Source organism: Lutjanus erythropterus, chromosome 23, assembly GCF_056507025.1.
Source record: "Lutjanus erythropterus isolate fLutEry1 chromosome 23, fLutEry1.hap2, whole genome shotgun sequence".
Lineage (NCBI taxonomy): Eukaryota > Metazoa > Chordata > Actinopteri > Lutjaniformes > Lutjanidae > Lutjanus > Lutjanus erythropterus.
In genome coordinates, this window is record NC_139339.1 from 24526783 (window position 1) to 24543467 (window position 16685).

General features: G+C 39.6%; 1 protein-coding gene across 11 annotated transcripts in view; it reads right to left on the minus strand.

The window, feature by feature from the left end:
• Positions 1-16685, minus strand: part of ablim2 (actin binding LIM protein family, member 2) — a 127458-nt gene that overhangs the window by 81632 nt on the left and 29141 nt on the right. For 5 of the 11 annotated variants that reach the window (XM_084711573.1, XM_084711569.1, XM_084711568.1 and 2 more), the window contains exon 1: positions 13174-13441. The exons of 1 other annotated variant lie outside the window; for it this stretch is intronic. In XM_084711573.1, coding sequence (XP_084567699.1) covers positions 13174-13189 — 16 coding nt within the window. In that variant the 5' untranslated portion in view covers positions 13190-13441. Of the gene's footprint in view, positions 1-13173; positions 13444-16685 lie in introns of those variants that run through there. 5 more of the 11 variants (XM_084711574.1, XM_084711570.1, XM_084711576.1 and 2 more) reach the window with 2 other exon arrangements.

The following is a 16685-nucleotide window of genomic DNA, read 5'->3' on the forward strand; positions in this document are numbered from 1 at the left end:
ATAGTTTTATGTGTAGTGAATTATTATAAAATTATGATTAGAAGTGGGATTATGTTTTCATTTATTTCATTTGTTTACATCAAGTAATAATGTAAACAAGTGTAGTGTATAGGTTTAAAATATTATACTTAATAAAAGAGAAATGAAGTGTGCAAAGTTTTTGACTGCATAGTATAAAACATGGCAGGTTGGTAGATACTTGTCTGAAATTTAATGTTGGCCTGGTTTTCAGTCTTTCTGATATTGTAAAGTACAGAACCACTTTGTCTCATTGATTAAAACGTAACTGTTCAGGCTCAGGGAGAGATGCTGTACAAGTCAAACAAAATACAATTGTTACAAAATAAATTGTGTAAGAGTCCATATTTCCACACAAAGATGCTAAATTGTGAACTTGCAAATTATTTCTGAGCCAGTCAGGGCATTCTGGACATTAGTGATCTCACTGTCTTTCTCTGCCTCATGCTGCCTTAATTTACACCTCGATGCTGAAACAGAAGGCCCAGTGGAAGGAGATAAGGAAACTGGGTAGCACATTACGAGATCCAGTTCATGTGTTTTGGTTCAGGTGTCTTTTTCTGGTCTATCCCCTACATACAAAGATGCATTTTCCCATTTGTGACCATCTTGCCTGGGGGATACATGACAGGAGAGTAAAAACAGCCACTAGTCCTCGCAGACCTACAGGAGCTACACATTCTTAGTAACTTTTACAAGGACCTCTCACCCACCGTGGGGAACAAAGCCATTTTTCAGCTTTGCAGTGTGTGTATGTGTGTGTCCAAGACAAACACAGCCTCCCAAACCTCCTTAGATCTCTTTAGGACGATATCCTTCTATCATTGTATTTGGTTAGGCCTTATGCCCAAGTTTTCAGAAGTTTAATCCCCGAATCGTATTTTTATTCAAATAGAAATTGAAAATATGTTGTGATACTGAACATTCTTGAGGTCAGACAATATAGTCAAAATATAGAGAAAGGAAATTCTTTATGAAGTTTTCTTTGGATGAGGCTTAGATCCACAGACCTGTTTTCATTTAGTCCATATATCAAGATTACAATCTGATCTCTGACTTGAAAATGTGCTGACTTCCAAAGTGAATCAAGGCAAGAATAGGGGTTTTGGAGTTGCCTACTAGATTTTATTGTTGGTAGGAGGTGCGGCTTTATTGAAGCTACCCATGTTGAGTGTACATACGGGCATGCTAACCAATAAAGACAAGAATTTAGGAGGGGAAAGTCTTGAGTCCTCGTAAAAAAGGTCTGAGACCAACTTGATTGCAACCATCTGGAAAAGACAACAGTCCAAAAGCAAGAAAGCACTGGGAGGAGGGTAGGCAGCAGGGATTGATAGTCACAGGGGAGGCAGGAGGTGTTCTGCCTCCTGATCTGACCCAGCGTGCATTGCTACACCCTTGCACCTGTTGGGGGGGATCCAGTGTCTTTACTTCCTCTTCAAACAGCAAATAGAGGAGGAGGGCGGGGAGGAAAAGCAGACAGGAGATGATCTTTTGGGCCAGATGTAAAATCCAGCAAGTTGTTCCAGGCATTCAGGCTGCCAGTAATCAAGACAGTTGTAGTGATCTGAGATAAAGGTCCAATGATCTGTCAGTGGGAGAGCGGTGAGCAGGTTGTTGTTTATTATTTGATACAGTTAGCTGACAAAATGAATAATGAGTGGTTCACTCAATCCATGTTCAACTGCATTTCTTTCAAGTACTTCTCAGGGTTCTTGGAAAGGTGGGGATTTGTATCTTCATGTTTCAGACAGATTAAAATGTCCAAGTAATCAGGGTAACAACCTGTCTTTATTCTTTCATCAAGTCAACTTTCTGGAGTCTGCTTGGATGGATGAATATTGTAGTGTACTGGCCTCACCAAAATGTCTGTGCTATCACAACAATTGAAGGTATGCAGATGTCTACACTAGGAATGCCTACTAGTCAACTTGTAGTGATTTGGTCAGGCCATTAGTAGATTAGACTTTGCACGCAATTTATTTTTTTAAGCATACACTTTTAGGACCTGTAGCAAGGTGCCTGTTAAAAGCTAATGGCAAAAGCGGTGATGATTCAGACTGTGTCAGAACAGCCAGCAAGGAGAATTAATATTTTGTTAATTTATTTGAAGACAGTATAACCTCACTTGTTGTTAAAAAAAGAGAATAAACTTCCAACTTCACAAAAAAAGAAAACCTGTGGACTTAGCAACACAGTGGATGATGTATATTTACAGATTAACTTGCCTCAAACTCACTCCTCAACCACTTCATGCCCCCTGTCAGCACTTGAACATGCCGTGTCTTCATCATCACTGGTGTCAGAGTACTGGTCGGAGACACTGTAAATCACCTTGGTACTGTATTCAAACTGGTCTCTGCTGGTCTAATGGCAAAGTGAACCGAGCTAACGAGCTAACAGTAGCTACAGCACAGTTAGCAGCAGTGCGCTGATGACTACAGAGGAAGGGTCCATGTCGCCAGGCGCATTGTTGACTAAGACTCTTCTCACCAACTAACGGTTTAGTGGACTATCAGGGGGCAGCCCTAGTCTGCACTGAACTTACGCGTAGGCCCTCTGATGACAAGTTTACATCACATAGACCAACATTCTTCCACGCAGAAGCATAATTTTGGCTTTAGTCTGAGGGGAGAATTGCCAGGAAAGGATGGTACCATTTTTTCTGCTGTGTCCCCAACCAGTCCGACGTTCTCTTAGTTTTGCACTGTGTTTTTTTTCTAGCTGGTAGATGCCAACATGTTTTCCTGCTTCAGGCTGCATAGTCACTTATTTTCTATGCAACACAGGTACACATTTATCTACCAGAATGCACTTACACTTACATGGTCTTACAGTGCCACAAGTCACAGGCAGCAGTCAGTGAAGAAGAAATCAAGTATAAAACCACAAACCACCAACTAATATCTGTGCAACTTGCAGTAAGGAGGTCCAAGGATCAGACCTTAATGGCCTAACATTTCTGTGCTTATGAAGACTGAAGAAAGTTTTGAGAAAAGAAGGGCAAAATGAGAGAAAAAGAACGGTCTGAGTAGAGGAAGTAGAGAGTGGAAATAATTCAGTTGGATGGAGGTGACGTAAGGAAGAAAGGAGTTTCCTTTCTCTGATGGAGGACAGAGAGTGACTGTGCCGTGCACAGCAGCATGTAGCGTGTCCTCCCCCGTCCCATCCCCCGTACCCTTGCCAGTGCCCCGTCTTCTCCAGGCCCAGTTGTCCATATCATCAATCAGCCTTTCTGGTGTCTGTTCTCTGGCTGACGGCCACTACTGATGCCGTTGTCAGAAAGGTCGCAGCCAGGCAGGCAGCTATCTCAGCAATGCAACACTACATATCTGTGCTGCATACAGTCACACCACTGGAAGCCTCTGGGAACACGCACTGACCACTGACAGGGGTATAGAGCTTACCATCAGCACACGTGTACCATACGACTGCCCAAACATGGCAGGCGTGAGGCTACACCACATAACATCTCTCTCTGATGGATCATCAAGAAGAACCCACCCATTTATCCTTTACGTCTTATTCAAGGTCACTAACAATCAATTAGAAGGTTAAATTCAGTGTCTTGCTCAAGACACTTCAACAGAATAAATGCTGGGGCTGAGATTGAAATCTAGAACCACCCAACGCCAAGTCCACAAAACAGCAGAGAAAGAAAAATCTACAGTATCTTTTGCAGCAACTTAGATAACGCTTCAACATGTAAAGGCTTTTAAGGTACATATACGTGTAATAAGGAACGACAGGCCACTGCACAGCGGAACACACAAGAAGTCCTATCTCAAATGCCTTTTCAAGAAGCCATGCTCCTGCACCTCCTAAAAATAGAGTGTTCCCTCAACTCATGGGGATCCCATGGTGCTCTGCAACATTCCTGGTGTGAACCATCTGCAGAGGCGGCAGGGGTGGGCAGGGGATCAAAATGCTCACATTACCACAGCAGGAGGACTTCGTGGTGGCCGAGCTGTTGACCTTGGGGACTTTCACTTTCTTAGTAAACACATGTAGAATGTGTAATGTAGATTACATGTTGTTCTTATTTTTATGGAAAAGACAGTAAATGCTACTAAAGAACAATGTTCTCCAAGCACAGAGTTCTTTGGTTAGGGTAATGGTAATCTCTATAAACAGATGAGTGCAGAATCTGTAGGCAAAGGACAACAATTTGGCATCATACACATTCTGGTTTCTGTCTGTAGTCTATTTGTAGTCCATTTGAGGCAGAATGTGTTGACAGAGATACAATCTCAGTACCTATTAACTATTATCTGATAACAATTTAGCTTTTTATTAGCTTTTTAAAAATTGATATGCATTTGATTCTGTAGAGATTAATATTCAACAGCATTTTCACATCTCAAGTTGCTAATTGGACTATAAATAATGACCAGTGCATGCATGAGGAAGTCTTGGCCCGGATATCCGGATGGTGGATATCCATCTGGCTACATCAGAACCCCTGAAACACTGGCTTTTGCCCACAGAGGCTAAATCATTTGGAGAAATTGTTCTATATGGCATAATGGAGCTAAATACTGGTAAAATTAACATAAAACTATTTTTTTCACCTCTTTTAAAACAGCTAAAATATATGTCGTTGTAAAAGGTAAATGTAGAAAAATTTAAGTGTTGCAAAAGAAACATTTTTTTTATTTGTGTTGCATTTTCCAGTCATTGAATGATTGGTTAGGCTAGCACAATAAAATTGGCATAGATTAGCAGAGGTGAGATGAAGTCTTTGTTTTGCTAAGCACAAGTAAGTCTCAAGTTTTTACACTCAAGTCCCAAGTCAAGACTGACATGTTCCAAATCAAATCCAAAGTCGTAAACTCTGTCCTAAGTCATAATGTAAGAGTGAGTTTATAGCCTCATTGATTTATAAAGTAAGTAGCTGTTAAGCTAACATTAGCTAGCTAACATGTACTACGTGCAACTTATAATGTCAAATGAAGTCAGCCTGCAGGTTTTGCATGCTGCCATTAGTTTTTTCCGACTAGAGCTCAGTAACATAACATTTGTTCTTCATGGTTATTTCCTGCAACTTGATTGGTTGCTGTCAGTTCAAACTAAGTGGATTTGGGAAATTAAATGACAACTTGCTGGATATGGAATTGATTTGTTGCAGACTTGTGTAAATAACACTTTTTAGTCTTTGAGCTTAGGAGGAGGTATCAAGTATTTTCAAGTCAAAAGGCTCAAGTCCACATGAAGTCACAAGACATTGATGTTAAAGTCTAAGTCTTTTTTGACTTTGTTGAGTGTAAAGTCATCAAAATTGTGACCTTGCTGCATTTCATGGCTTAGAAATTCCTTTCTCAGAGGCTTTGACATTAACTGTAGTAAAACTAACACTAGAACTAAATGTGATTATATATTCCTCCACCTTTACTGTACATGGTGTCTGCAACTCCCATCAAGTTTTAAGGCTCTCTCAATTCAAGTTACGACAGTATCAAATTTTGGACCAAAGTGCCAACTGAAATAAATGTGAAGAGCAGACAGAAAAGTGCATGAATGGCAGATTTAAGGAAGACAACATACAGAGAATGTGCAACATTTTAAAGACCCAGTAAACTAAATTTAAGACTTAAAGGTCCTTTATTGGCTGTATTCACATCCTCATACGGTGCTGGACCAAGATAACATGATTAACAACATGTGGAGACTTTTTAAGAGCCTGCTGACACCTGGCCTTACCTTTAGTAAAGCCATTACTTCACTGCTTAAGAGTTTCCTGTCCGTCACCCCAACAGAAAACTCACTCCATTATCTCATCCACTCTAGACGCCAAGAAAAAGGCAGAGCAGTGCCTATAGGCTGTAGTCACCAAACATAAGCACAAAGACAGAAGAGCAGCACAGAAATTGCTGCTAGCTAAAATGAATGAAGTAACTTATGACTGTAGATACACACAGACAAGACTTTATGAATTATGATTTGTCCTGCTCCTATCAGAGGCATCCACCTGTGCGGTCACACCTGCAACCTGACCCAAACAGCTTTAGATCTTTGACCCTGAGGTCAAACACTACAGAAAGCTGACCTCCGACCTCACTGGTAAATGACACCGGAGCACCCGTGTGGGCTCAGCCCTTATAAAGACAGGGGCATGTCATGCAAACAGAGAGGTGTAGGAAATTAACCAAGTTATCTCATTTCCTGAGTGCTAATGTCACCAAAACTACCTCAGTATCCAGAATCGTAACCAAGACATTATTAAATTAGCCATAAATTTCATTAGTTGCCCAAAGCGAAGCAGGACCTTGCAACTAGTGAGCTTTCTAATGAATAAACTCTTTGTGTGAAAACATATGATTGCTGCCATTCCTGTGACAGATGACTCAGTGAATATTTCTTCCACGTGGATGACAAACACTCCAGCCTACAGATATGATCCCACGTGTCCCTGCAGCTGGCTCTACTGGAACATTTCCATATAGATGCCTCAAGTCAAAACACTAGAGTTCCAATCAGCATAAATACCGTATTCCTCTGTTGATTTCAACCAAGGATTGGGAAAACAAATGCATCGGCATCTCAGCTATGTCAAAACTCCAGTGGGATCCTACACTGCAGTTGGGTTACATCAACAAGGAGACATTTGATTAATTAAAACATGCTTTAACTTTAAAATATGTTGCACCAAACTTTTAAACTAGCTCAAAATGAAGAGATATTCAATTTTTAGCCTCTGTACAAACTTTATTTTAGTTACACTGTTGTTAACTTTTTAGCTAGCTGAGCAAACAGTGTAACATTTTAACTTTTTAGCTAGCTAGTAAATGATGCAATATTTTATTAACTTTTTTGTTAACTTAGTAAACAGTGTTTGTTAACCTTTTAGCTAGCAAGCAAACAGTGAAATGTTTTGTTGATTTTTTATCTAGATGGTAAACAATGTAACATTTTGTCAACTTTTTAGCTATCTAGTACAAAAAGCATTGTTTTGTTCACTTTTTTGCTAGCTGGCAAACTCTGAAATGTTTTGTTAACTTTTTAACTGACTAGTAAACAATATATTGTTTTCTTAACTTTTCAGCTAGCTAGCATACAATGAAATTGTAAGGAATACAATAACAGGCCAAAGTTAACCATCTTTTATACTTACTGGGATCTAACAGCGCTCAAATTCATTTATTTATTTTAATTTGGGTAAGCGGGTATCTCCATATTAGAGATACGTTTTTAATTGTAAAACAGAGCTCTACTTCAATTTAATTCTGTATTTACTCATGTTAAACCTAATTTTACTAAACTCTGATTTATTATTGGTTATTTTTATTGGTGTAACCCAGTCTATATGACCTAAATATGGACATACTGTTTAAGTACTTTGGTCTCGGCCCCTTTGTTTGAATTGTGGCACATCTCAGTGCTACAGCATAAAGTGAGATAATGTTCTTCCAAGTTTGTGGCAAATCTGGGGAGGGTCCTTTCCTTTTTCAACATGACAATACCACCTTACACAAAGCAAGGTCCATAAAAATGTTTTTCCCAGTTTGGTGTGGAAGAACTTGACCAGACTTCGCAGAGCCTCCACCTCAACCCTGTTCAGGCCCAGGGGTGGATGAGTGACTACAGTCCAATAGTGTTGGTGTAACAGATACAAGGCAGCATGGTCCTGTTCCCTGTTGAACATATTATGCTGGAACAAGTTGGGGGTAGAATTGAATGCAGTGTGTAAATCCTTTTCAGCAACAGTTTGCTATATTTGCAATGGTTCCTCAAAAGCGTGTCTTACAATTACATACCAGGATATACCCAGTGTCCCTTCTCTTACAGAAAGAGTTCTTTTTCTGTGTTTGGACCAGAATAAAATCTGTTTTACTGCTGTTCAGAGTACATTCAGCTCAACATAGCTAATGAACAATTACAGATGCATACAAAATTTTATAATGACCATCTCACATTGGTATGGAACTTCAATACTTTTATGCTATCAAATTGCTTCAATACTACCATAAATTTCATCTGTTTCTCGTCAACCGTCTTTTGCTGAGCTCATAGGTTTCTCAGAGGTTTCTCTTTGACGACCGTGTGAAACAACAGGACTTTAATTTGACCAATTTAAGATCTCATTTAAGACAACCATGTTTTCTTTTAGATCTCACTGTTTTCTCAAGAGCTGATTATTTAAAGCAAGTTTAAGATCAGTGCACTGAAACAAAAAAGAACATTTTAGTGTCTTTAAATTTGACTCAAATTTGTCTTGAGCTGAGATGAGACAAAGGCTATTTCTCAGGAGCTGAAATTAAGAAGTATAAAAAAAATGATTATTGGTCTGATATTGGTCTTAAATTGAGTTAATTCGTGTCTAGGAGACACAAGCTAGACAAAGACGAGATCTTATTTTCAACTTTTTCTTTCCTCTGGGAAGACACAGAAACAAGGACAAGACGAAAAAGACTCAGACTGAGCCTGGGGACTGAAATCATTTTTGGACAAAGATGAGGATAGAGACAATGAGATGGCAAAACATTAAAGAAAAGGCTGAATAAAGGAAAGAGAGAGTTGATATGATTCTCTCGTCATTAGCCTGTCTGGGTGAAAGTGGTATATAACAGCTGGGATCATGTGACTGTAGTACAGACGGTGTGATGCAGCAGAAAATCCCTGAACAGCTGAACGTGTTACAGAGCATGTGTGTCTGCACGTGTATGTAAATGTATGTGTAAATGCTTTGCTAATCTAATAGCTGCTCGTGAGCTGGAGAGCTGATTGGGAGGAACACAAAGGGACATTCTAGTAAAAAGACAGCGAGCGATCAGAGCTGCGTGTGTTTGCAGACCATTCATTTCAACCCAGAGAGAAACAGCATGACTCATGAATAGAGCCCCTCTGTGGAAAGCATTGTGTCAGCTGTTTGAGCAGAGCTGGTGCAAAAACTCTGGCATATGCCAAGCAGGTTTAGCACCTAAGGGGAGCGGGGCTGTTTGGATTCAAACACATTGGCCATTATCAACATCGACAGGACATTACTCTACCCTGAAGTACACAAAGATGCATTATACAGTCACTAAGTAAGAACAGAGTGACCCCAATTACTCAGAGAGCTGGATAATTCAGCTACTACTGGAGAAATAATGCAGTATAAGTGCATTCATTGTCATAGTTCATTACGCAGTGACTGAAAAAGAGTATTTTTCTAAAGCTGCACTAATCAGTTTTCATTCATTGTTTGAACTCATTAATGACTGTGTTTTACATTGTCATATCATCCCATTTTTGCTTTTAAACAACTGTATTTTGTACTACGCCCTATCCCTCCCATTTGTATTTTGCATTGCCATATTAGCAAAAGTGAGCTATTCTTTAGCCTGGGTCAGCCCACTCCACTTTGTTACGATCGGGTTTTCCTCTTGTTGCACTGCCCCCAAGTGGCCGAGAAAGATCGATGAAACAAAAAGTAAAGTTTTCTTATCATTCCTGCCTAGGGCAGTAACAAAATGGATTTTTTTTTTATCTAGGTGACAAAGCCAAATATATCCAAGGGATGGCACTTTACCACGACTGTGTTAATAATTACGGTTTATTGGACTTGATCATCATTTGCATTGCGTAGCTCCTTTGAGGAATAGGGCAGTAACAAAGTGTTTTTCCATGTTGAAAACAGTTGCTGTTGTTGTTAGCATGTTGTTAGCCGCCCATAGGCACTCCCAAGATGCCTTGGGTTGAGTCTGTCAAGCAGTCAGAGGTTGTGTTCCTAACTTGTGTGTGATGGCACTGATCCATACGTGCACTGTTCTAAACATAAGATTGACCCTTCAAATTAAAATCTGCACTGATGACGGTAATGAGCTCCACCCCATGGTAGCCATTACATGACCACGGTCTTGCTTTAATGCAAATATCGTCACAGTCCCATTCCTATCCCTTTGCAAACATCTAATAGGTTTACACATTTTAATGACCTGCATTTAATATCTGTTTCAATAGTAAATACACTGTAAAATACCTTGGAGTTGATCTTAGAAACAAGTTAGAAGCAACATTCCCCAATGCTCAAGAGTAACAGGGAACAATATATGTTGTTAATCATCGCAGCTTCCCTCCCAACAGTTTTCTGGGTTTGGAGGAAATGTTCCTGTTACAGCTTTAAGGGACAAGTCTGGCATCTAGCACTCAGTATTTGTTTTATCTGGTCCCATGAGTACACCTAAATCAACAATGAATGCATCCTACTAACCAGCATTGTGTGTGTCTATCAAAGCCTGAACTATCTCTTTTCCTCTGTGCCACAGAGCTGCACTGTTGTCCAAAAACTATTAAATGAGCCACACTGTCCCTTCAATTACTATGAATATTGACACTGTAGTTTATTTTGACTCACTGCCAATACACCGTCCTGCCCCAAATACTCACTAGAGCAACAAATATTTATAATGTGTGAAATGTGTACTAATCCACCACTGAAAATAATCCCCAACAAATGGATTTCCTCCTGTTTGTGCAAACCCACTTGCTGAAAACTACAACGACCAGCTGTTTTAGATAATTACTAAAATTTTTAAGTAATGAAACTACCTATCTGTAACTCATTATTAAAGATTTGTCTCCTATTAAACTGATATTTTCAACCTACCGCTGCCTGCCATTTCATGAAATCAATAGCTATATAATTTGTGGAGGGAATTAAAAACAATAAAGTACATTTTTATTTAAAATCTTTGAAATATAAAACGTCAACAGAGGTAATGCTAGTAAACTGACCGACACACACATGGTTTGTTTACTGGCAGGTCCAGAATAGTGGCGGGCGTCGCTTTGACTGCTGACAACCCGCCAGTCATTACATCACACACCCAGGATACACTGTCCTTGGCTAAGACTGAGACACAGCCTAAAGTGGTTTGTGTTTGTGTGTGTATCCATGCATGTGTACATGCATAACAGCATGTACTTTTACGTATTTTTGCCATTGGTTATTAGTTAATTTAATTAGAACAAGACTAAGTCAGTGTGTGTTTGCGTGAGGAAGCACGTGGCCTGTGTGTGTGTCTGTGTGTGAGTGGGTGTGTCGCCCCAGTGTCCTCACCGCCAAACTTTACAAGCTTCGTCATATTGTGGTAGCAGTGTACACACTTCCATGCTATACAAAGCACAGTTATTGCCCCGCATTTAGACACCAACACACAGCGGAAGACTTAACACTGGATCGGCTTTAACAAGGCTGTTGAGGACAAGACACTGAGGGGGAGAGGACATATTTGTGGTGTGTTTATGAGGGGACAGTAGTGGAAAGTACATTTACTCAAGTACTAGCCTTTTTGGTGGCTGGGCCACTTAGTATTTCTATTCCACTAAAATTCAGGGGGAAAATATAATACAGTAGTTCAAATTAGCTAGAACCCAACAAGCTAATAGTAAGCCTAGGATACTACTTGGCTAGTTGCCACTAGCTCCTGTGACTTAATGTAATTTCACATTTGACATTGTAAAGTGGCATCAACCTGGTGCACCTTATGGTTTGTTACACAGAACCATCTGGGAAGTTAACCTTAAAAAAACTGTTTGGAAAAGGGCAGGCACTTTCAAAAAACATTTGTCTATCACGTCTAACACGGGCTAACTCCAACCAATAAGATCAAACTCTTCCCAAAGCCAGTCAGGAGGAATGAAAACATCTTTTCCATGGAGAAAAAAGCCTTCAGTGTCATAGGACACAGGCAGGACACATACTTACACCACAGTATATTCAAGATATTCTCCTCTAATATAATATTTCCAACATTTTACCTGTACCTTCCTGCCCTTCTATTGTTACAGAAGTGTTTGAGCTGGACGCAGCAACTCTAAGCCCCAGCTGATTTGCCTAATTCTGTCAAGCTAGTGATGTTTAACTAGCAAAAGTCTAGGGCTTATGGGCATCACATCCTGGTGACTGAAAGAAGAATAAGCCGACTGCTGATGAGTCTTACCATGACACCGGTTGTACAGAGTACCAGTGTTCTGTTGATATGTGCTACCTATCAAGATGTGCTAAAGATCATGGTTTGCATTAAAATAAGCATGTTATTTTATGTTACATAACTTAATTAACTTCAATTTTAAAATAAGTCAATGTTGACTTTCACACCAAACATGAACCCTGGTCTCTTGTGATAGTCCTGTGTTTGTCCTTCCATCCCAAGCCACCTCCATTTGCAGACTTTGTCACTCTTTATACTACGTGACCTGACTTCCTCCTTTATGCCTGTCATAATTACTATGACCACTAGAGGTCACCACTGAAAAACATAAATATGGGTCCTGATAAGCAGCTTGTACAGACAACCCATACAGGTGTTTTTTCTGATGAGGACTGGCTGCTTAGGTAATATTAAAGGCCACTAAAAACTGAAATAAATAACAATATTACATAACATTACTTAAAAAATGGCCACTCTGAATAACAAGTACTTTTACTTTTCTTTAAAAATTAATGACATTTGACTGCACTCTTTGACTGTACATACACAGTCTTATCCAAATATAACCAGTGTTCTATATCCTCTACTTCATTGCTGGATTTTCACTACGACTATAAGAATATATCAGGAGTGTATACAGTAGATGCAGAGCAAATTAAATGATGGTAAAGCCCCTTAAAGGTCACTACAATCTTATTATGCAATACCAAAGACACACTGTAAATCACTATCGGAATATCATGGTGATTTCTTCTTAGCAACTGGCCCTTATCCTTTTGTGAGCAGCCCAAATGGCTGCACTCCCAGTGTTAGAGATGCAGGCAGGGGACCAAGACAACACTGTTGTTGCCAGGGATGTTGCAGGCAGGCAGGCAGGCGGGCAGCATATCAACCTGCAGCATAAGCATTCAGCTTGGGCTGGTTGTTGCCATTCACATTCGCTCACAATATTCAAACAGAAAGTGCTGTACACTTCTGACTGATGTTACATAATAGGAGGCCTGTTTAGCTGTGGGTTAAGAACACACATACACTCATATGACCTACAACTTTTGAATGATTTCCGTATTCTGAGCTGTGGGATTATTATAGTTTATTATCTGATGTTGCCATACAAAGGTCACTGATACCTACTTAAGATAAGTCACAGATGATAATAGGTAAGTCCTAGTAAATGCAAGCAAATCATTAGCTACAAACATCACACACAGCTTATTAAAGGTTGTTAAAAGGTCATTATTACCTTTCTCCTCTGGCATTGTCACTCTGCTGTTTTCACAAGCGTGATATGTTGTAACGTCCTTCAGTGATAGTAATTATAGACAATATCCCAAAAATCTGTTCAGAGTCCTCTGATGTTGCAACACATCCTCTGCACGCTCTGGTGTAATAATAGGTGGGAGCACAGAGTGAGCGCTCTGTCCGTCACTATCTCTGGAATGAGCTGCAGGTCATATGACTCCCTATGTCTCTCTCTTACTCTCCCTCTCTCTCTCTCTCTCGTTCTCTCTCCCACCTCTCAGAGTTATTGCTGCTATCTGTTATAAATAGCAGCATGTGCAGCTCAAAGAGAATGACACCTCCTCCTGGTGATCTGTCACTGGGCGTGTCCCATTCTCCCCCCAAGTCCACACCACGCTCAGGACCGTGACAGGACAGTGAGAACCAAACTGGGGTTCGGTATGTTCAAAATTTGTTTGATGCTAATACAGGATTCATGTTCCCTCATTTCCATCATGTTCCCATGTTGCTCATTATTTTCACTACCAGCTCCAAAGCATTATACAGATTAAAGCTGCACTAATTAGTTTTTCCGATCTCAACAATGCATCAAATCAGACTGAGTTCATCCACTCTCGAGAACTGGGATAAATCATGTCCTACCAAAAAAAATGTGACAAATTATTAATCCAAAACTCTAATTTCAGTTTTTTGGTGAAAATGTATTTTTAAGGATTTATATATATTAGTATATGCAGTGTCTAATTTTTTCAAATTATAAACTTGCTCTGTGCAAGAAAACAACTTGTCTCATATAAGAACTTGCAACTTCAAACAACTTAAAAATGTGTGAAAAGCCTAAAACTAACAATACCTACTGATAACATAAGTATAAAATGTGGTATTATAATCAAATTGTTTTAAAATAGACTTTTAATGAAAATGTTGGCCCTTTAACATGATTTAATCAGGCATAAAAAGTGTTAGCTATACTCTAAGAACCCCTGTGTCAGTTCCTGGTTTAAAAAAGGCGGGAAATACCTCTCAAGCACTGGTAAACTTTACTTTTTTCGACAAATTCATTAAATAATATTGCTATCAGATGTGTCTCAACATAACATGTCAACTCTATAGCCCTTCTAAACCAAAGCTAAATAAGAATTATGGTTTTAAAATGTGTGTTTTTATTAGCATTAAGAGACCTTTCTGCAAACACAGCTAGCGTCTATTTTGGTTGTAGCATTCACATAAAAATTGGAGTTGCGCAGATGTCCACACAGAAATTTAAGTCAGGCCAAACTTCTAACACTTCAATCCATATAGCACTGAGGTAAAATACAGTAGTTAACCGAAGAGAGACCTTACAAAAGGTTGTTGCTCATAGTGACGAGCCCACAGAGAATTATCACCTGCTCTGCAGTTCCCCATTAGCTATATGTAGTGTTTTAGCCTCTTTTAGCTCGTTGTTCTGGTTTTCCAACCCACAATCTCTGTTCTAATCAGCCTAATTTCTACCAAAAACAGCAGAAAACCTTTATTAAACCAACTTTAGCCGAACCTACCTGACAAGCAAACTGTGACAGACAAAGCTAGCATCTAGCTTACGAAGAAAGTGGAACATTTAGCAGCCGAAAGTGCTAGACAACATTCTGATGAGTTGGTGGAGGCCAAAACAGAGCTAAAAGGAGGGTGATGGCATGACTCCAAATGAATGTTGGTGTCAGTTCATGCGACCTAAATGTGTAAATAGACATTTTCTGCTAGCATGCTAGCTATTATGTCTGTGTAGGGCCTTAATTTGTCACATTTTTTGTTTCCATTTTTTTGTGGAGCCTGTTTGCCTGCAAGGGGCAAGAAAGAGTCACGGAACATAGCTTTAAAAAAAGGAAAGGAGAACAGCACATATTGTTTCTCCTGGGTAAATGATTTCATAGAATAATGTACAAGAGTACAACAAGCGGTAAAGGCCATTTAAGAAGCATAAATCTGCTCTTTAAACCAACTTTAGCCTAAGCTACTTGGCAACCAAACTGTAACAGACAAAGCTTGCAACTAGCTTGTGAAGAAAGTGGAACATTTAGCAGCTGAAAGAGCCTGACAACATTCTGATGTGAAGGTGGAGGCCAAAACAGAGCCAAAAGAAGGGTGAATATTAGAGTTTTTGGGTTTTTGTTTTTGCCAGCATGGCAGCCATAATGTGTTTGTATGGCGCTAATTTGTCACATTTGTTCTTTTTTATCTTGTTGTGGAGTCTATCTGCTTGTAAGAGTCAAGAAATACAGCTTTTAAAATGAGAAAAGAGCACATCACAATTTTTTTTCCTAAGTGAATGATCTCATAGGATAATGTACTAGACTATAACAAGCGGTAAAGGGCATTTAAGAGACATAAATTTGTTCTTTAATGTGCATGTAGTGACTTAAGATGTAACTATATTCTATAAAAGCAGCCTTACTGCCTGCATACAATTACTTCTAGCAGACACAGGATTGACTGCATGTCAGTGTGGCTCTGTAGACAGAGGGTACAGACAGCTCAAATTCTGTGAGCACAGCCACACTTTGAAGGTCACTTCTGAAAAGAAAGGGATAATGAGAGCCTGTGTGGAATATGAATAATGATATGACACTAAGGTCACATTCAGGGACAAAAATAACTTCCTCCCAAATAATAAAAACTGTCATATTCACTCCTTGGCTGATGCCAAGGGTTACTGTCATCTCTGTTACTCTGTGGTGGTGGGTGTCACATCAAAATGTGTCTAAATGTTTCAAAAGTTTGGGACTAGCTGTGGGCTGTTGATAGTTTGGTATTACCAAAAGTGGTGCAGCCAATCAACATCCTAGGAGGGACTACTTGCAGCTACGGGTGTGTTTTTAGATGTGATAACAGCGAGAAGCGTCCATGGGAGCAACTTGTCTCCAACTAACAATGGCAGCACCTGAAGAGGTTAGCATAGATACTGTGATAGCATCAGTTATATCGACCGGCTTCTGCACAAGTTTAATCTGATTGGTTGAAGTTCATGCATGTTAGACATGATAGACTGATGGTTCATTCAATCACCTACCAAGTGTTTTTTGAAAGTGCCTGGCCTTTTCCAAACTGTTTCTAAAGATGACATCCCAGATGACTCTGTGTAAGAAACCATCTGGCGTGTGAGGTTAAGGAAGTGGAGATGCATCGCCCATCTTTAGTGGTATTACATATGAAGACTACATGCCTTAGCTGTACCTCTGAGAAATGTAGGTGACTTGCCCTATCGAAGGGTCATGTGTAGAAGGGAACCCCAGACCAGCAAAAGACCTCGGTAGAGTCATCATTTTAAATCCAGCCATTATCTTTCCCTAACCACAACCACGTGTTCTATGCCTAAACCTACCCAGATCACAGCACTACCACATTATGAAACATAATTAGTTTGTGCTAGAAAAGGCTTGGGTTCTCTTCTAGATTATGACTGTATCAAAGGTACAAAGGCCTACTAACAAAATTGCAATTGTTAGAGCCTTAGCAAGGCTAAAATTCAAGAAT